The sequence below is a fragment of the Meriones unguiculatus genome, chromosome 15, assembly GCF_030254825.1.
Source record: "Meriones unguiculatus strain TT.TT164.6M chromosome 15, Bangor_MerUng_6.1, whole genome shotgun sequence".
In the NCBI taxonomy this organism is placed as follows: domain Eukaryota; kingdom Metazoa; phylum Chordata; class Mammalia; order Rodentia; family Muridae; genus Meriones; species Meriones unguiculatus.
Window position 1 is genome coordinate 35680708 of NC_083362.1, and position 21390 is coordinate 35702097.

Here is a 21390-nt window from a genome sequence, read left to right on the forward strand (position 1 = left end):
CCAGTCCACATGATGTCCTGGAGACATCTATGAAAGACATTTTATTCTTCGGCTTCTGTCAGGCTTCTGGGACATCACTGATTCTGACAGTGCATGGAAGCCAGGGGGAGAGGAGCTAGATTAATGAGAGACTGTCCTTAGTGGAACAGTATATACATGCATCCTGCTATTGAACTGTAAGAGATCCAATCACTGCAACGTGATATCACTGTGCCGCTGTTTCTCTGGTTTTTGAATAATGTGCAGCATTTGGGAATCTGTGTTGGTGAACTTTTCCCACCATACCAGAATAAAGTTGTGAGAATACAATCAGGCAGTCAATGAATCGGAAGTCCACAGGAGTGGAGAAACTTCTAAAGGTGACAGTTATTGCAGCAAATAGATTAACTGTCCTGAAATACCCAGTTGGGAGAAGAACATACCAGTTTCACGATACTGTTGTACATGTGGGGAAATTGGTCAGAAATCTACTTAATGAAACAAGTATGTCAGGAAAGCTCCTCACCACAGTACCTAAGCCAGGTACACATTTCCAAGCAGAAGAAGATGGAGGGAGGGAGGGAGTTTCAAAGTGAGGCTTCCCTGAAGTCCCTGTTAGTAAGCACAGTTAGGGCTTGAATAAGATATGTACTAAATCACCACACAGCACCTGAATGAAGGTTACCTGGCTGAAATATCTAGCTGCTAACTTTGATGCATGGGCCATCTGGAATTTCTGTGCTTCTGATAAGCTTCTCTATGTGGCCAGTGCTACCTTGCTATACAGCTGACCCTGGATATCACAAAATCATCTCATGAGAGATGAGTTCTGGGTACAAGCAGTCTTTTCTTGAGCAGCCAATTACTCCTAGAGTAGTAGAGGCGTCACAGGCTCCGAATATAGTCTTACTGTGACACCAAGTGGCACAAAGTGCTTCCATTGAGACCTTCTGCATTCCTGCCAGAATAGGCACAGTGCTTCCTCTCAGGGAAGCAGAAGTTCTTCAATGATGAGAGGACACAGCTGCGCGGAACAGCGTAAATTCAAGGGTTTGCCACTGCTCTGCTCCAGAAGGGCCTGTGTTAGTTTCAGGTCTTCAATCCCGTGTCTCAGGGTAGGTTGGCAGTTTCTTAAGCCTACTGATTCAGTAAAAGCCAAGGAGCCATTACCTAAAACCTTATTCCATGTTGGGCCGAAGATACATTATCCCTCAGAAAAACAATTTATGGACACAATTAGATTAAAACAGTAAGAGGAAGGAAAACAGAGGTGGAAGATGAATTTACAACTCTTTCTTCCTACAACCTAGGCTTCTAGTGACTTGAAGATAGTGTCCTTAATCACTGTCATGGGAATACAGAACCAACTCAAATGGTCAATAAAAGGCTAATTATCAAGCTAAAGTCTCAGTAACATTTGATAATAATGCTACTATTTTTACAATCAAGCTATAGTTCTATATGTAATTATGATGGAATAAGCAAGTTTTGACATTATATAAGTAGCAAATTACTTCAAAGCTATAAAACACACCCCTTTTCTTTATTTTTTTTTATAGCTACTATGTAATCTATTTTGACCTTGGAAATTTCTACCAGCAATTATATAAAACTCAATGGTGGGGCGCCATTAATGAAATCGTGAACAATCTGAGAACGAAAAGGCTTCCATTGACTGAAGCTCAATTACATGAGCAATTTAAAAAAAAATTTGGTTTAAAAAAAGCCATGAAATGCAAGGTATTTTATTGCCTATCACAAATTGTAAAACATTACATATTATCATAAGTTCATGTCCCATATTATTCTATACTAGGTGAAGGGCCTAGGATGCAAGGTTCAAGAAGGACACTGAGATGGGTTGTTGGGGGTATGGAGTTTTCTAGAAGTTTCATTAGTGACTATGGATAGATAACAGTATGGCAAGGGCTCTGACAAGAGGAAATAGGGACCCACAAGTCAGGAGTTTCTCTGTGTGTGTGTTTTCTTAATACTTTTCTGAGAATAGGAGTAGTTTCATTGCACAAGCTTACTGTCAAGCTCTCTGAAGCCCAAGCAAAAGGCAGGGAAATGAGCAGAGAGCAAAAGCTGTGGCCACCAATACTCTTAAGCAAATTCTCTTCCCCAGGAGAGACCCCTGAGAATGGAAGGGCTCCTGCAGCTGCTCTAACGGTACATTTTTACACTAGGGATGAACTAATTTACATAAATACTTCAATATGAAGTAAAAATTCCAGTTTTTATTAGCTAATAATCTATATGGTTCCAGATTATACATTTTGGCAAAATACAAATATATTGCCAATAAACTGGATTTGGTTAATCTGAATGGTAAATATTTACTGATTTCTAATGTTTAACTACTACTACAGATAGGAACGCTCCTTTGAAGGACTACTTGTATTGCTTTCACTTCTGCTATACAAGTGAGAACTGTGAGGTTCACAGAGTTAATAGTCACACAGTAAGAGGCACCCCGTGGCTCCCCCCTGGTGTGAAGACTGAGGGCCAGAGTCAGCCCGCCATCGGTTGTACAGACTTTGCCTTAGCTACTGGGACTGGCCAGTCGGCTCTCCAACCTCAAAGGTTACACTGATACCGCCTTTCTATTTATTTTTTTAAAAAGCCATAATTTTAAAACTTTAATAAGCAGTCTAAATTAAAATATTTATCAGAACATCTCAAAGAACAACACGATATTTTTACTCTTTGTGTGAGAACTAGACAAAGAAGGAAAAGTCTCTCTCCACTATATAGCTTGTTTCTTGAGTTGTCCTTACGTTAGAGAGAAGCAGATAATCTTCATTTGCTTTGAAAGTATTTCAGAAAGACATCTGTCCACTTTGCTGAAATTGTCTGCAAGGACGAAGCTACAGTTTACTCTAAAAGAAAGGAAGCAATCTTTCCAAATACATTTTCTGTGCTCTCAATATCCCTGTAGCTCCACGACTTGATTGAGCCTGGTCCAGGGAGACATGCTGCCCCTGCTGTAGCGTGGCAAAGATCCAACAGCTCCCTTGGGACTCTACTAATACACTCTGTGCTCCTCCTCCTCAAAGAAAATGTGAGATGTATTTTTAGCAACAAAACTATCTTGAAAACTAATGCTGACCTTTAAATTTTAGAGTATCCCATTTGGTTTGAAGTCGGCCGTTGAAAGAGGCTTGTCTGCTGTTTTCCACACATTTAGCCGTAAAACCTCAAGCTCAACAATCAATGTTTCTGATGAAGCAGGCTATGCCATTTTCCATCATGCTGCCCTGCACAACCGGGTCTCTATCATATGTCAGCTGTGTAACGCCAACTTCAACGTCAACCAGAGGCGCTTCATCATGTTCAGCCAAGGTCTCATTCCATTTTTAAACCTTGTTCAATACTGAATGAACCCAATTACCATAAAGCAGAATTCAATGATTAAAGTACAGTGAGTAGCTAATTGACCTTTAAGCACTTTTTAACATGAAAAGAACCTTTGGTAAGTAAAAATCTTCTATTCATCCTGTCCTCAGATTCCAGGATGAATAGGTATGGTTCAGAGTGTGAATAAACAGTTCTGCTAGCAATATTATTGCTAACTCACCACATTCTCCCGTCTGCATGCTTGGATCCGCACTGGAAAAGCAGAGTTTCCCGGTCAGCTCTGATGTGCTGTGGGTCCATGCCACATGCCTAATGTCTCTTCCAGAAACTATACTCCACTTTGTCTGGTGTAATTTTTCTCTTTGTATCAACAAACTGTCAATTTGTTCTTTCTGACTCATTTAGGAAACTGCTACATATTAGTAATCATGTTTCTATGTGATTTTTCTTTTTAAACAGAGTCATCCAAAGTGGATGTGAAAAAGGAAAGAAACGGTAAGGCATAAATAAAGCGTGTGTATTTTAAAAGATTATTGTATATCCTAAACCTTTCTGCTGGGTGTGGTGGCACAAGCCTGTCGCCCTAGCACATGAGAAGTAGAAGCGGGAAACAGGGTTAGGGTCATCCTTAGTTATAAGGTGAGTTCAAGACTAGCTTGTGCTACATGAAATTCTGTCTTGAAAATAAACAATTATCCCATCAAAAAATAAAAATAAAACTCTGTATAGTATACATTCTACAAATGTTTTGTTGCACAAAAATGTAAAATAATGAGGTTTCATTTTCACTTTAAAGTGAATTTGAAGTAATTTCATGCCCATGGTTACTGATATTCATAAATTAGGTGTTTTTTTAAAATAATATTTAATAGAGATTTTGCTATCATCTCTACTTGTTTTTATAAATTCGGTTTCCAAGTGGCTTTGGCAGCTTGTACATAAGCAGTTAAGAGCTAGGAATGCTGCTCAGCAGGATCGTGCTTGCCCAGTGTGCTCAAGGCCCTAAATCAACCTCCAGTCCCTTTTCACAAACAAATTAATATAATTTAGACATGCTGCCATCTAGTGGCAATAATGATATATGGACTCTGGGGAATAATCACTTTTGCTGAGGACCAAGTTTTGAGATAAGCATTGGATATGGAAACAAAAACCAAAAACATCCTTGCCCTTAGATTTCCATTTCCTTTATACACATTTAAGAGACTTTCCGTATACCTTCAGAGTCTATATAAGGTAAATAAAGGAGATTTCTTTCATAAAAACAAAGAAACAAACCCCACAACTACTTTAAAAGGCTCCAACTGGCAAGGGCAGAGTGGGACCAGGCACTTGAATAGGCCACCTTACTGCGGTGAGGGGACACAGCACACCTGAGAGTCCCTACAGAGAGAATGGGACCTTATTTTTCTCCACCCTGCAATCCTCTCCCAAGGCTGCCCACTAGTGGGAACGGGCCAAATACTTGTTTTAGTGCTTTCTTTGGAGGTTTGTTTTTTTTTTTTTAATTATTATTTATTACATAGCACTAAGCTATATGGTGGGCTTCATACAGGCGTGTTTTGTTTATTATTTATCTTAGGAGTGCTAGCTGTTTAACTACTGAGCAATTGTCATTGATCTCAGGTCCAACGCCTCTACACCTGGCAGCACAAGCGTGCTCTCTGGAAGCAACCGTCTGTCTACTGTGTTTCAAAGCTGACTACACACTTACTGAGAAGAGAGGCTGGATGCCTATCCACTTCGCTGCATTCTACGACAACATCTGCATCATCATTGCGCTCTGCAGGAAGGACCCTAGTTTGGTGGAGGCCGAGGCAACAGCTGAGTGAGTTGCTGAGCATTTGTAAGGACTTGTTACTACAGCTGACCTTAGGGGCATGATTGGCATGGGTTACCAGTGACAGGTGTGCAAAGCATTGACATCCTGTCTGGTCCCTACTTCCCCTACTGCTTAACCTTAAACTTTAGAAAGGTCAAAGCTTCCATCTGCCTATATGTGTTTCCTAGAGGAATAAAGAGTCAATTCTGGGGATTTCTCTCACGTTTGTATCAATAATGTAGCTTCACAGATAAGTTTATTAGGTTGTGTGACTAAGAAGGAGAAAGTTGCTCTTGTCTTCAGATCAAAGTGGACAGAACAGTATGACAGCAGAAGCAACTACTTGCTTCTAGAGAATATGTAAGCAAAAAGAAGGAAAATTGGAAACAGGAAGTGTCTCCAATTGTCTTCTGTTTCATAATTCTGCTTAAGAGCCATTTTTAGAGTAGAGGTATAAAGTCTTCCTGAGGCTTGTCTACAAATCTAAAGACAAGGTGATTTATTTAGATTCTCCAAAACTGTTGTAGGGATACTTTACACTAATTATTCAAGCAACCTGTCTATTATTTGTGTGCTGGCTTTGTGGTTTGAAGGACACTGGGTTTCTCTTATTGTTCCTTAACACATGGCTTCCCTCCCATAGCACAAAATGGCAACAACACCTGTCCATTTTCATGCCGCATTATAGATAGTAGAAATATAGCACATACTCCTTTCTCTTAATAGAGTCATCCTTGTAACTTTCACTGCCGTCCTGTTAGCCACACTTGTTTGAACGGTCACATACATCTGAGGGAAGATGGGAGCTAGAGCACCGTGTTGATAACCATGCACACAACCCAAGTGTCTCCATTATATAAAACAACAGTCTTTTTTCACACTGTTAGCTTCTGCTACAATGAGAAAACTGGGATTTGGAATTAAATGTAAAATATAAAAACGTGCTTGACAACTATCAAATCAATTTGATATTTGTAAAGTGAGTTGATAATACCTGATTATATGTTCAGTAATTTATAAGCTGCTGGAAAGATTAGATAGGATAGTGTATTTTAATTATTTTGTGTTGTATCAACTTCCAAATACATCATAATAAATGAGAGAGAAGACAGAGATGACTACAAGGGCAGGTAGCCAGGGAGGCAAATATGTGGACTGCACAGAATGAGACTCTAAAGGAAGACAACGTGATGATATAAATTAGAGTTCTTTCAGCAATGCAGTAAAAGTGATGTGGCAATGTGTGCTTGGTTTTAGGAATCAGTGTACGCCACTCCTACTTGCTGCCACTTCAGGAGCCCTGGACACGATTCAGTACCTGTTTTCTCTTGGCGCTAACTGGAGAAAAACAGATACAAAAGGAAACAATATCATTCATTTGTCAGTGCTTACTTTTCATACAGAAGTACTGAAGTATATAATAGAGCAAAATATCCCTGAACTTGCAGTTTGGGAAACTTTGGTAGGTGAGTATTAGAACATGTGCTTTCACTACAAGTAAATGTTCTGGTTGTTCTGTGACGTGGCCACTGATAAATGCAAACGGAATAAACAAATAAATAATATACTATGCATATCTTTTTTTTTAAGGGACAGACACTTTTAAAAATGTATTTATTATTTATGTAGTATTCTGCCTGCACGCCAGAAGAGGGCATCATATCTCATTATGGATGGTTATGAGCCACCATATGATTGCTGGGAATTGAACTCAGAGCCTTTGGAAGGACAGTCTGGGCTCTTACCCTCTGAGCCATCTCTCCAGCCTTACAATGTATAATCTTTACAATTAAAAGGATAAGAATTTATGTTTTGAAACCAACAATAGTACAATTGATAAGGGGAACTATATTTCTGTGTGCAAAAGTAGTTTGATTTCTAACTTAAAGATCTGTGACCTTAAAGAACTATTTCTTACACAATGCTATTTTTTTTTTATTTTCTAATTTTCTTAGAAGTCAGAACATCATTTTCTCTATTTGTAAACTGAATTCCAAAAATAAGAAAGAAAAAGAAAAAAAATCAAGCTTAAGTAGCAAAGGTTTTTTTTCCTGTTTATTCCTTAATTTTAAACTTTTATAAAAGTTTTCCTTCATATTTTGATGAAAGTTTTATGCGAAATTTTGTGTTCAACCTATCCAGAAAAACAAGGGTTACATAGTCTGTTGAATGTACATGTCCTTCCCCAAACTCCATTACAATTAAACAACAAAATAGCAGCAGCTCAAGAATAAAGGAAAAGCAGGAGGCACAAGAGTGACGGGTCAGGAAGGCACCTCTTCGACTTTGTCTCCCAGAGAATCCCAAGCCAATGTTAAGAAAGCTGAGAATGTCTCCAATTCACCATCCACAGTCCTTAGGAGACTGGAGAACAGGCAGTGCCAGCACTTTTCACAGAGCCTACCCAGAAAAACCAGCAGGCATCAAGTCAGCCTTTCCCCATGGTGAACAGAAGTGGGAAGGCCCCAGGGAGCAGAAAGAAAGGCAGTGGGAATTTCAAGGATGACAGCAAAGGAGTATTCTAGAGTGGAGCTAGTCTTAAGAAAAGGCACAGAAGAGTGCCAGGGAAAATAAAGATGATGAATCTCAAATATGGAAAGATTCCACCTGAGAAAAATCATTAGAGATGGGACACCACCATGGATCACTACAGTGCTCACCTGAAAGCGACATTTGTATAGACACTGAATTCTAAGTATCGATTCAAGCAACAACTATAAATATGAGGAAATGGCAAAGCAACATTGAGCTGGTTTTCCATTTCCCATAACACGAAGCCAGAAACAAAGCCTGATGCCAAGGCAGCAAGATGCGGCAGTGTGACAAATTATGCAGATCTGGGGAGTCCAAATTACTGCTTTCTAGAGAGGTGATCCCAGAAGGTGCAAAATCACAATATTTTGCTGTAGGTATTTTAGTGGGATATAATTCTGAATCATGACCATAAAATGAAAATTAGAGCAAAAAGAAAAGAGATGGAGAATGAGAACTGTGTTTTCCAGTGCAGTAAGATAGAGCTAATATTTCAACCTGATTCTTCTTGTTTAAGATGCTTGGTTCTTTGGGCTCAGGAGATGGCTCAGTAAAGCACGTGCTGTGCAAGCATGAGGACCTGAATACGGATGCTAAGTGCACAAGTAAACTTGGGCATCATGGTCTGCTTGTAATCCTGGAGCTTGGGTTTGCAAAATTGTTTGAGAATTTACCCCAACTTTGTGTTTAATCTAGCTAGAACTATTATAAAGATAAAAGTATTAGGTCAGTTTAAAGTAGACATGGAAATTTACTCATTTCCAAGACCCTACAAAAATTTCATGAAGATTAAATCGTAATAGCAGCAGAGAAGCACTCAAGAGAAAACAGGGAGTACATGACAGCAATAAAAATGGGAGATGGGCTAGTCCCTGGAGCTCACTGGCTAGCTAGTGTAGCCAACTGATGAGCTCCAGGGACAGTGGGAAACCCTGTCTCAGGAGAGAGTCAGGTGGGTCTCTGAGTTTGAGGCCAGCCTGGTCTACAGAGAGAGTTCCACAACAGCCAGAGCTAAAACAGAGAAACCCTGTCTCAAGAAGTAGAGAAGAGGAAGTCAAAGAATAGAAGAAAAGGTATTTTGATACTCAGTGTTGATCTCTGCACCCCACTCTGATACAAATGTACATTCATGCACATACAAAACCCACACATTCACGCAAATACCAAACACACATGCTCACACATGCACACAAAATGTATACACAAAGATACACATGTGGTGTGTATGTAAGTACACAAATGCACACGTGGTCACAGACACAAAGCACATTTACTCAAACAGTACACACAAAAATGCACATAAATGCACACACAAAAAAAACATTCACACAAACACTGTATACACACAAACAAATGCTTCTGAATGCACACACACGCAAAACACACAAACACAACACACAACACACACATAATGATGTCCAGCTATTTGTTCAAAATGGTGTCAGTACCAATCTTGGCATTTGTTAATTAATGGAATTTTTGGAGTATATCAACCCAAGAAGATGCTGGGAAATATCTTAGTGTTTATTTTTATGCACATGTTTATTTTTATGCACATATGTTTATGCACATATTTTTATGCACCTTAGTATTTTAAAAGAGTAACTGTGAGGATTGACTTGACTTATAACAGACAACCACTACAAATACTTCTAATTCTGACCCCTGACATGATGCCTTAAAGGTATAGGAAACTCCCAATGGCCACTAGTTATAGTAGCTGTGGTTAGAAAGTCCTGGTGATTACATGATAATGACACCAGCAGAAACAGCTAGCCTGCTGCCTGAAGCCCTGAAATAGCTCTCTCTCCTCACACTGCCCATTTCCACTATGAGAAAAATTCAACTAATTAGCAGCAGTTAATTAGCAGTTAATTAGCCTTTGGAGTAGAAAGGACCAGGACAGCTTTAAAGACAGAGGCCAGAGGAAGAATGACAGGAAGATACAGCCCCATGCTTTCTCAGACCATAGACATTGTTTAGAAGTGTACATAATGTTTCATCTTTTGTTTGGAGTTCAAATTTGTACTAGATTTTTAAAAAACTATATAAATCCTTTTCAGGAAATGTGCAAATCATCATATCTAATTTAATCCTTATTAAAATTATATTGATAATGTAGTTTACTTTATTCTTTAAATCGTCTCATATTTTATTCAAAACTAATCATAGACACATGACAAATCTATTATTTTTCAAGTGAATTTGAACTGTATTACTAGTCAATGTTAGCTGTTCAGACCAAAGTCAAATAATTTTAGGATTTTTTTCAATATATATATATATATTATATAAACTACAGAGACCTTGGACGTACTGAATGAGCTTCTGTTACAAATTCCAAGATAATCAAGATCTACAGAGTGGCTTTATTTGTGCTCATGGGATTGGCTGTAATGAAGTAATAACACTTATTCCAGGAGCCTGTTGCAGGGGCCCATGACCTATTTGCCTCATTAGAGGTATAATAAAACAGAGAGAGGAAGAGGAAGAGACAGAATCTCACATCCCCTTCAAGGATGCTTCCCGCAATGACCTGAAATTTCCCCCTAAGTCCCACCTCTTCAAGTGTCCATCATCTTTCAGCAGCAATTTAGCTAGTATCTAAACCATTAGGAAGGGCCTTTGAGGACCACTCCAGATCCAGACTAAGGTAGTCTATTCAGCAACTCCCAGAGGAACATAAACAAGGGAATTTAGCACATGAAGCTGGGGATGGGATAATCTCAACTCTTGTGTTCCTTTACCTACATAAAAACAGCCTCTGATGTGAATTACAATTGTGTTTTTCTACGAACTCTTATCAGAAATGTTGCAGTGTGAAAGCTTCAAGCGAAGGATGATGGCTGTCATGTCTTTAGAAGTAATTTGCTTAGCAAAGGAGCATTACTGGAAATGTATTTTGGATGCAGGTAATATAAAATATATTAACCATCTTTGTCTTGTCATATATTAAGTGAAGCTATATTATGTTCAGGGCAACCATTTTAATACATTATATGTATGGAATATATTTTTATTAGCAGACATACATGTTTAATACTTGTATCAGATGCAAAGTACACACTCTTTCTCTCAGCTAATATATAGACATATATGTTTCTATTTTGAGATAGGGTCTCACATGTAGCCCATGCTGGCCCTGAACTTGTAATCCTCTTGCCTCAGCTTTTTTTTTAATTAAAAAATTATACAATATATTTGATCATGTTTTCCCCTTCCCTAACTCCTCCAGGACCCTTCTCTCCTCTCTACCTACTCAACTTTATGCTTTTTTTTTTTTTTTTTGCTGTTTCTAAACAAGCAAACAAAGATAAAAACCCAAGAAACAAAAACAAAGCAAGACACAAACCCCTACCACACCATAAATGAAAAAAATATAAGCAAAAGTCTGAAAGGACAAAAATGTCAAAACAAAGAAAAATGAAACAAAAAATCCACAAAAATAACAAAGGTTTTGTTTGTTTGCTTGCTTCCTTGCTTTTTCCCAACTGCTCTCCAGGCATGGGGTCTGCCCTGGAGCACGGTAGCTATACCTAGTGAGACTCCACTGGAAAAATCTAATTTCCCCTTTACCAGTTGGTTTCAAATGCAGATAGCCTCTTGCTCAGGATGGTGGTTCTTACACACTTTCCCCCTCCTCTTCTACATAGATCTCTGGACCTTTAAGGGAAGGGCTTGATGAAGACATTTCATTTGGGACTGGGTGCTAAAGTCTCTCATTCTCTGCACAGTATCCAGTGTGGGTCTCTGTGTTAGAGAAGCAAGAGGAAGCTTCTCTGATGTGGACTGAGTAAGGCACTTATCTATGAGAACAGCAGTATGCCATCAGGAGTCACTTTTTGTTACGTTCCTTTAGCAAGAGAATAATGATTTTCCCCAAAGGTCCATGGCCTATCCTAGTCTCGGGGTCCTGGCCACTTTAGCAGTGTCAGTTGGGTCTTACTCTCTTAGAGTCTGTCGAATGTTCCGTTTACAAGTGTATGCAAGCCAACTTTGCTTTAAAAATGTTTTTAACTATAAAGAATACTTTTTAGTTTACTTTAAGCTTCTTTTTTCTTTAAGATCACTTAGATTTTGTCAACTTTGTATTGCATCTTTCATGGGAAAATTGCACATGGTCAAAAACTATACACTTTTTGGAGGAACTCTTTTTCTGTAAAAACTTGAAATTTTAAGAATCAATAAAAAGAAGTTTATCAAACTAGTTGTTCTAGTTGAATATTGGTTGTGATAATCTAAGCTGACAAAAAACAACTTAGGAGAGAAAGTTTTCATTTGAGCTTATAAATCCAGGTTACAATCTATCATTACAGAAAAGTCAAGGATGCAGAAACTTGAATCAGCTAGCCACATATCCAGATAGGAGCAGAGAGAACTGAACACATGCACACACGTGTTTTTGCACCCAGCTCTCTTTCTAGATGTACAGTCTAGAAGGCCCTGCCGGCCATGGTGTCGCCGGCAGTAACTGATGTGAGTTTCCACATCCTTTAACATCAGGGATACAAAGTCCCCACACAGATGCTCACAGGCCAGCCTCACCTACACAGCCCTTCCCAGAGACCCTCGGGGATTCTAGGTTGTGTCCAGGCGACAGCCAAGTGGAACTGTCACAGCAGCCCCAGAATCACTTTCATTTATAAGTCAGTTCATGTCCACACTTGCACAACTTATTTTTTAAATTGAAAAGTAGAAGAAAATGTCAGGCCAGTTTGTAAATAGTTCTGCATTTAGAAACCCCATTAATTGTGTGGCTTCTCTGGCCTAGTTTCTTCACTAACCAAGTGGATCAACTATATGGATTTGTTCTGAGGGCAGCACTGTCCACTACACCCATCTAAAATGATGGGATGTCTGAACTATGAAGCATGGCATCCACTTCTCTAATGTACATATTGAGATACGTGCAATGCTCCATGAGTACTGATGAATGAATAAGCTTAAGTTTATTTAACTCATTAAAAACATGCCCCCAAAGAAGTTAACAATAGATGGTTCCATTTCAGGTAGATAAATAAATTATAATAAATGAGGCTAGTGTTACATTTTACTACATCAGCACTTTTTTGTTCTCTTTTTGATTTGATAACATATGATAGCATATTCAAATAATTAAACAAATGCTACCACACAAAGACAGTTTAGCACCCACAGAGGTACTTTAGAAGCATGATGATGCATACCTGTAAGCCCAGCACTTGAGAAGTTGACAGAGGAAGATAGTGAACTGACTGCATAGTGATTTCCTGTCTACATTAAAAAATTGTCAATTCTTATACACCAAAATTTAGTATTTTAAAGATGATTTAGATTTACTAATACAAAGTGTATGATTATGTATTTCATATGAAATCAAATATGCAAATAGAAAAAGGCCACTATCTTATAGATAAGACATCACTTCAAGTTGTTATTCTATACTTTTTAGAATTGTCCATAATTATTTATACTGCCATACCAGGAAAATTATTTCAATACTGTTAGAATAAATTGACTATAAATGATTATGAATAATTTATGCTTATTTTAGTTGTTTTTTTTTTTTCAGGCACCATTCCTGCCTTAGTCAAACTGTTAAAATCTCCCAAACTAAAACTGCAGTGTAAGACTGTTGGGTTATTGTGTAATATTTCTACTCATGAAAGTGTAGTACATGCTATGGTGGAGGCAGAAGGCATTCCTGCTTTGATTGACCTGCTGAGTTCTGAAGAACCGGAACTGCATTCTCGCTGTGCTGTCATTCTATATGATATTGCTAAGTGTGAAAACAAAGATGTTATTGCCAAATACGTGAGTACTGTTTTATGGAACACTTTTTCAATGACAGAAATTCTCCGACATAAAAGGTAGAAAGATGCCTGCTGTTACACAGCAACAAAACTCCTAGATGACCATGGAAAGGGGAGGGGAGACACTTGAGCAAAGCAGCAAGCGTTCAGGTGACGGCAGGTCTGTCACCTAAATTAGGGCCCAGAGGCCTAATGCTCAGCATGACAAAGCCCGTGAGGAAAGTTAGAGTATTTTTCATAGTATATACTGGTTGTTTCTTGTTTAAATGAAGATATTCGTTCTGTGTGAAAAACATATCACAATTGTGTACCAGAAAGAACTAAAGCAAATTGGTTTTGCTGAACACCAAGCAACAGTTGCTAAGCTTTTTCTCAAATAAAATCTACCCTATTGTGTCCACTAATATTTTAAGCTCCTTCTTTAGATATTTACACATGAAGTGAAGTACTTGATTTGTTTCTTCAGTTTCATATGGTTGTTTATTCAATATCAATTGAACCATCTATTATAAAAGCTTCTGCCAGGCTTAATGCTGTTACTTTGAATTCTTTATGATGGAAAACAATTTCTATCCAATTTTCTTTGTGCTCTTTTTAGGATTTTTCTTTGTTCATTTTTTAAAACTTTTCTGAAAAAGTTTAATTGCAGTGTCTAGTATCAATTCTTTAGAAAAAATACTGAAAATATAGCCACATCCAAATCCAATTCCCAAGTTACTCACTTTTATCTTTTTACCTCTCTTGTTGATTTTGGCTATTAGCCAGAATTAAGGCAAAATTTCTCTGTGTATGCAGTATGCTTTGGCTGTGCTATGTCACTCCATTTTATTGGGTTAGATAGTGCATATTATGTGTTTATCTTAGTTCAGCAATAATGCTGTTTTTCTGGATAAGAATTATTCAGTTGTCTTAACTTACTGTGTGACATCACTAGACATGAGACTTTTAAATAAGGATGTATTTACACAAAGATAACAGACTTTCAAACAAAATAGCATTAATCTTAAATTAATTCAAGTTTAATTCCCTTTGTTTCTTTTCAGAATGGAATTCCAGCTCTGATAAATCTGCTGAACGTAGACATAGAAAGTGTTCTGGTGAATGTAATGAATTGTATCAGGGTGCTATGTATGGGAAACGAAAACAACCAACGAGCAATGAGAGACCATAATGGCATCAAGTACCTTATTCAGTTTCTCAGTTCTGATTCTGGTGAGCCTCACCTGCTTAAAAGTGGCCAGATTTACCAAACGAGGCAAATACAGATCTGGATTTGTCTATGGACAAATATTTTGGATTTATCTCTGAATGGATCTAGGCACATAATATAACTTAAATATTTGGACAACTTAAACTACCAAGTTTGTAGAAATAACTGACTCTCAAAAGTATATTAAAATATTTAACTGGAGATTTGCATAAATAAAAATATTAACATGAATAATGAAAATAGATCATATACTATGTTTGGGCAGGAGATTTCTTCCTGTATGAATAAATATATACGTTGATCATTGGAAGCTATTTTGCAATGTACATCAATAACTTTAGATTTGCTCTTTTTTATCTGATACCAAAACTCAAGACAATAACCAGGTGTCTGCCTCTAAAGTGCACCTCAGTGCCAGGAACCAAGGAAGTATCAGGCAGCTTCTGCCGCAGCTGGAGAGGGTCCATCTAGGTTCTATAACAACAGTCTCAACTCATCCCAGCAAGCATCCATAATAGTATGAGCTTCCCATTTTTGAAGACAAAAACATGGGTAAAGATGTGTCCCTTTTTGTTCCTACTAGGTTTGTCATATGTCTTTCTGCCCCAGTTCATCATACTAAGCATAGAAAAATGGAAAATAAAAACATTGGTTAAAAGATAGGCCGAGGTAAGAAATAAGAGGAATGTTGCAGAGAGCTTGCTTTTATTTTAGATTTCAAATTTAAGCAAGTCTTAAATGTTCTAGGAATCTGTATCATGCAGTAAAGACACTTAAGGCTTACCTTCCAGCCCTTAAATTTTCTGTTGAAAGTTTTTCTATACCATTAACTGTACTCTACCGGCTACTTGAGAAACAGCACAGCGGGACAGCTTTTATACACAGTTTTATCATATACATTTTATTTGTAATTCTTTATCTTTGTTTGTGCCATTAATTAAAACTTTAAGAGACTAGCTGTTCAACAGAACTAAAATATCTGGTCACAGGAGACTTTTCTGAGACTGATACTCCAACCAAAGACCATGCATGGAGATAACCTAGAACCCCTGCTCAGATATAGCCCACAGCAGTTCAGTATCTAAGTGGGTTCCATAGTAAGGGGAACAGGGACTGTCTCTGACATGAACTCAATGGGTGGCTCTTTGATGAGGGAGAAGCCTTACCAGGCCACAAAGGAGGACAATACAGCCAGTCCTGATGAGACCTGATAAGCTAGGGTCAGATGGAAGGGGAGGAGGACCTCCCCTATACATTTACTTAAAGAGGGGCATGGTAAGAGATGAAGGAGGGAGGGTAGGATTGGGAGGGGCTGAGGGAAGGGGCTACAGCTGGGATACAAAGTGAATAAACTATAATTAATATAAAAATAAAAATTAGATTTAAAAAGAGACTAGTTCTTTTCCCCCTGACTGTACTAGATACTATAAAAAGCAGTAATTATAGAAGTAATTTAAGTAAATGAATTCACAATATAAAAATAAATAATTAAAAGAATTTCCTGTAGGCCGGTGAGATGGCTCAGTGGTTAAGCACACACACTGCTCTTCCAGAAGATTTGAGTCCAAGTCCCAGCATCCACATGAGACAGCTCACAACCATTCATAACTCCTCTGTGGAAACCTGCCATCATGTGCACAGATACACACATATAACTAGAAATAATAAAGATATTAAAAAGACTACCTTGTTAGGTCTTTGCCTTGTCTAGCACCTAAGTATGTGCATTGTTTTCCTACACTGTGATCTATACTTCACAAAGTAGGAAAATTTTAAATTTAATTATTTTTCTCTCTCCTTAAATTTTACATACAACTTGAGTATTTTAACAACCAGTTTTCTTTGCTATGAGCCAGGTTGCTAAGTCATAGAGTATTAAGAAAACAGCCTCAACGTGGGCTTAAGTTTTTATCTGTTTTGCTTTGCTTTTTGAGAAAGGAAAGTTGATTTGACCAACTAATAGTTTATAAACATTTTAAGATTGGTTCAGGGAAAACTTACACATTTTTTCTCATTTTTCCTGGCAAATTTTGATGAAGACTGCATTATTATTAATTGAGATGAGGTCTCATTGGGTAGACCAAGCTAGCCTAGAACTTAGAAAGATCCTGTGGTCTCCCAAGTGCTGGGAGTAAAGGCATATCTGGCTTATATTAAAGTGCTGTTTGTTTGTTTTTTTTTAATTAGAAGCAAGGCAATAGTAGCAAGTAAACAGTATAGAAACTGGGAATCAAAGTTAAAATCATTAATGAAAATAGATGAACATCATTTAACATTACATGAATTATTATCAAAGAACATGATGACACTTTTAAAATGTTCTGAATGGAGGTACATAAGTTGAATCATGGGAAATATTTAACAAACCTGAACTGAGGTTTAAAATACATGATTAATATTCATTTAAAAAGTCTAAGTCACAAGAGATAAAGACTAAAGAACTGTTGTATATTATAGAAGATACAGAAACATCATAAATGAAATGCATGTTCTCGATCTGGATCCTATGGAGAGAAAAAAGTATCATAGAGGACAATTCAAGATAGAAGATATAATATGATTAAAACCTTGCATCTACTGATTCCTCTGCATATCTTCATACTCACACATAGCCTCAAATGTGGGTGTCGTCCCTTCAGGCATCAGGGTAAAAAGCATGGGTGTAAGGACCTTCATGCTCGCAACACAAATGTGGAAAACTGTAGCCTGGCATAGTGAGTTGTACACTCCTTCAGTTTCAGCATGTGGGAAGCAGAGCCACGGGGAGTCCTGTGTGTCTGAAGCCCGTTTATCCTGTATGGAAGTTTCAAGCTATTCAGGGCAGAATAAGATGGATGGGTGGATAGATAGATAGATAGATAGATAGATAGATAGATAGATAGATGGATGGATGATAGAGCAAAACTAAGTTGTATATAGATACATATATAAAATTACCATAACAATATACTAAATTTATAAATGCAGTTGAAGTGTATGAGTTCTCTTAATTATTACACTTCCATAAATTGTAAGAACAAAAACCCCCACCATTTTTTGTCTAGAAAGTTATCAAGTTGTATGTATTCATTTTTAATGATAATATTTACATTTGAGAAAACAAAGTCAAATTGATATGCTCAAGCTATGATTATGGAAGAGCAAAATGCTACTGATTCTTTTAGAAACCCATCTACTGAAATGTTATAAATTACTCCAGTAATTCACAAGGCTCTGTACTAAAGAAAAAATGTATTGATAAATATCTAAGAAAATTTTAAAATGTTAAGAAAATTTCTCCTGGAATTATTTAAAACAGTGAAATGTTCGAAGCAACATATATTTTCAAAGCGATACAAGCATTGATGCACTATTTAGAAGGCATTTGTTACATTCGTGTTCATAAAGGAATGGGTAAAACATTCCCGTGGTAACAACAGTATACATGTTGTATTCGTAGTACAATTCTATTGAATAAGTCTATAATTATTCAAATATGCCAGGTATCTCTATAAGAAATAGTGGAGAAAATGGACTCTAAATAACGAGTCTGAACAGTTTACTTATATTCTGTTTTCTAAATTTTCTTTGAATTTATACATTTGATTTTATAATATGCGGAGCCATCCTACAGTGTGGTAGATTTACATTTGCACTGACTTGTTTATTACTCTTGACTCTTTTGAAGATATACTGAAGGCAGTGTCCTCAGCTACAATTGCCGAGGTCGGTCGCAATAATAAGGAGGTACAAGATGCTATAGCAAGGGAGGGGGCAATACCTCCCCTGGTAGATCTTTTTAAAGGGAAGCACCTCAGTGTCCAAGTGAAAGGTGCAATGGCTGTTGAGTCATTGGCAAGTTATAATCCTTTAATCCAGAGGGCATTTCTGGAAAGAAACTTAACTAAAGACCTCCTAAAACTTCTAAAGGTAGGATTTTTGTCATTACTCTTCCAATTGTATAGATGAGTTACTTCATTTTGAACTATATTTGGAGATTGGAAAATCAAACCATAGTCTGTATTGCACTTTTTATAAAAAATATATATCCCTAATGTGTCCAATACACATTCACTGAATGAATGGCATGTTTTTGTCTTAACAGGCCTTTCAATTAGATGTTAAGGAACAAGGAGCTGTAGCACTTTGGGCCTTGGCAGGACAAACACTGAAACAACAAAAATATATGGCAGAACAAATTGGATACAACTTCATAATCAACATGCTTTTGTCGCCGTCAGCTAAGATGCAGTACGTGGGTGAGTCGTTTTCTATGCATAACTGCTAATGTGTGGACACAGAAGCCCACACCCACTCTGACTTTTCATTGCCAGGAGGTGAAGCGGTCATAGCTCTGAGTAAGGACAGCAGGATGCACCAGAATCAAATATGTGAAGGTAACGGCATCGCACCGCTGGTTCGCCTGCTGAGAATTAACAAGATAGCAGAAGGCACACTCTTGAGTGTCATCAGAGCAGTGGGGTCCATTTGTGTTGGTTTGTATATAGTCTCAGTTTCTTAATTGCTATTAGAAAAATAAATGACATAGGTAGAGACGTAGGAATCGTTTCTTTATCACCGTTCACACTATACAAGACCTCAAAGATTTGTAAATTTTTTTCTCCAGGACCTTGGTGAGTTAAAGGGGTGATGTTAAAAATTCACATCTGTCTTGCTCTTGAATTCTGAGGAGAATAGAAAATGACAATGAATGTTGACTATTTTGAACTGAAAGAATCCCATTTATATGAAGATAAGTTTAAAATGTCAAAAGTCATAAATTTCTTAAGGTTAACATTCAATTATATTTTTTCAATTCTTGTTTAGTTATGTAAACAAAGAATTGTTTCTATAAAGCATCCTTTGTTGCAAAAGAACTGACATTTTAGGGTACATGTAAAAAGGGAAGAAGATTTAGTAACTCATCGACCAATAAAATCTGAGCTCTCAGCTGATCCTCATGAGTTCAGAGTAAGAATTCACAGGTGATTTCTTGCAAACAAGAGAAAGAAGCTTTTTGTGCATATTTGTTTTTCCAGGTTTTTAAATATTTTCTCAAAGGTCCCCAGAGGTTGAAGTTAGTAGCTCCATTTTTAATTCCTTCCTTATGAAAAATACCTGCAGAAGTTAATTATTATAAGAAATAAATAATACAGAAAATAATGTTTTTTTCATAGCTGGAATCTATGATATATATTCTACATATAAAAAAATTGTAGCAAATGGGGGTTGAAGAGATGGTTCAGTGGTTCAGGGAGCTTGTTGCTCTTCCAGAGGACCTAGTTCAGTTTGTAACACCCATGTTCTCAGTACCCTGCCTGGAACTCCAGCTGGCATGTGGGGCACCCATACACACAAGCATACATAGACATAGTCACATAGTCTAGTAAGTGATAATACATATTATCTGTAAACAAATTATATAATAATACAATCCATAACAAAATTATAACTCATGTAAAATATGTATTACACATATTACACATAAAAATATATATTTGTTTGATCATCACCCCAACAACAACTGTCCTTACATGAGGATGGTGAAGGAGAAAAAATAAAATGGGTGTGTTGATCATTCTACTTCCCCTATTTAACTTAAGCTTTCCAAATAACAATATGTGGCTGGCTCTTTGTCACTGCTTAGAGAAGCCTAATCTTGTATTTCTTCTTACATATAAACAGTTATTATATTTATATGTATACATAATAAATATATTTATACTATATTTAAGTATATAAATCTACTAAATATGTAATTGCATTCCTTGGCAAAACAAAATTAAAATTTTTATGAATATTCACAAACATGAGGTTGAATTTTCTCCTGATATTAGATTGTAACATAAAGTATAGAATGTTGTAAAGGAAGACGATATGTTTATATTTTTAGTATATGCAATTTAAGAAAGCTAGAAATTTTAACTCAGTGATTAGTTTTTTTATAGATTAAAAAACTTTTAATTGAAAAAAAATAAGTATAAACTTGAGTACCAGGATATAGCATCTTTAACCAATGGTGACTTATTTTTTAGTAATTAGCATTTTTCAAATTTATGTGCTGTGTCTCTATTATAAACCATCTATAATTCTAGTAATGATTTTTCCATGCTTATTCATTCTGCCCTTTAAAAAAATAATGCAGGAGTATTGAAATAGTGTTAATATACCATGTTTTAAAACTTTGGTAGCCGTATTACCTTAAGATAATTTATCAACCAAAGTCAAGCTAAGTTCAACTCTATAATTTACAAGCTGGAACAAAAATATGACCCCCATTGACCCATGAGAGCCTTACAGGTGTGGCCCACACGAGCAATCCCTTGAGTCAACAGTTTGTTGTGGAGGAAAATGCCTTGCCAGTGCTTATTCAGCTACTAAGAAGTCACCCTTCACTTAACATTAAGGTATATATTAAGATTTAAATGTTTCTGCAATGTATACACGCCTTTAAGAATAATTTGTATCTTAGATTATGCAAGTTTACAAGCATAACAACTTAACTTTTAAAACAAACTTAAAAGTTTTAAGAAGAAAAGATTAATGTAGTAAATATTAATTTCTTCAAATATGACATGAAAGTCTGATGTACTTATTCTTTAGCTATTTTTTCTTAGCCATTCACTGTATTCACAGAAATAGCTACCTTCTTCCTCAGCCAGTGATTGTTAAAAGTTCAGGTAGTGGCCCCGTTTCTCAAGAACAAGGGAACACCC

The 21390-nt window shown here is 36.9% G+C and overlaps 2 protein-coding genes across 3 annotated transcripts in view; one reads left to right on the forward strand and one right to left on the reverse strand.

The window, feature by feature from the left end:
• The window catches only part of Ankar (ankyrin and armadillo repeat containing), a 46481-nt gene that overhangs the window by 11812 nt on the left and 13279 nt on the right, over window positions 1-21390 (forward strand). Inside the window, exons 5-16 of one of the 2 annotated variants that reach the window (XM_021644109.2) lie at window positions 1539-1719; window positions 3105-3324; window positions 3799-3834; window positions 4966-5167; window positions 6419-6627; window positions 10501-10605; window positions 13245-13486; window positions 14529-14697; window positions 18363-18604; window positions 18780-18933; window positions 19009-19170; window positions 20975-21081. In XM_021644109.2, the coding sequence (XP_021499784.1) occupies window positions 1539-1719; window positions 3105-3324; window positions 3799-3834; window positions 4966-5167; window positions 6419-6627; window positions 10501-10605; window positions 13245-13486; window positions 14529-14697; window positions 18363-18604; window positions 18780-18933; window positions 19009-19170; window positions 20975-21081 (2029 nt within the window). The remainder of the gene's footprint in view (window positions 1-1538; window positions 1720-3104; window positions 3325-3798; window positions 3835-4965; window positions 5168-6418; window positions 6628-10500; window positions 10606-13244; window positions 13487-14528; window positions 14698-18362; window positions 18605-18779; window positions 18934-19008; window positions 19171-20974; window positions 21082-21390) is intronic. The other variant, XM_021644108.2, reaches the window with a different exon arrangement.
• Osgepl1 (O-sialoglycoprotein endopeptidase like 1) overlaps window positions 19132-21390 on the reverse strand; it is a 32903-nt gene continuing 30644 nt past the window's right edge. Inside the window, exon 8 of the mRNA XM_060368330.1 lies at window positions 19132-19359. The gene's annotated coding sequence lies outside the window, so the exon portion shown is untranslated. The remainder of the gene's footprint in view (window positions 19360-21390) is intronic.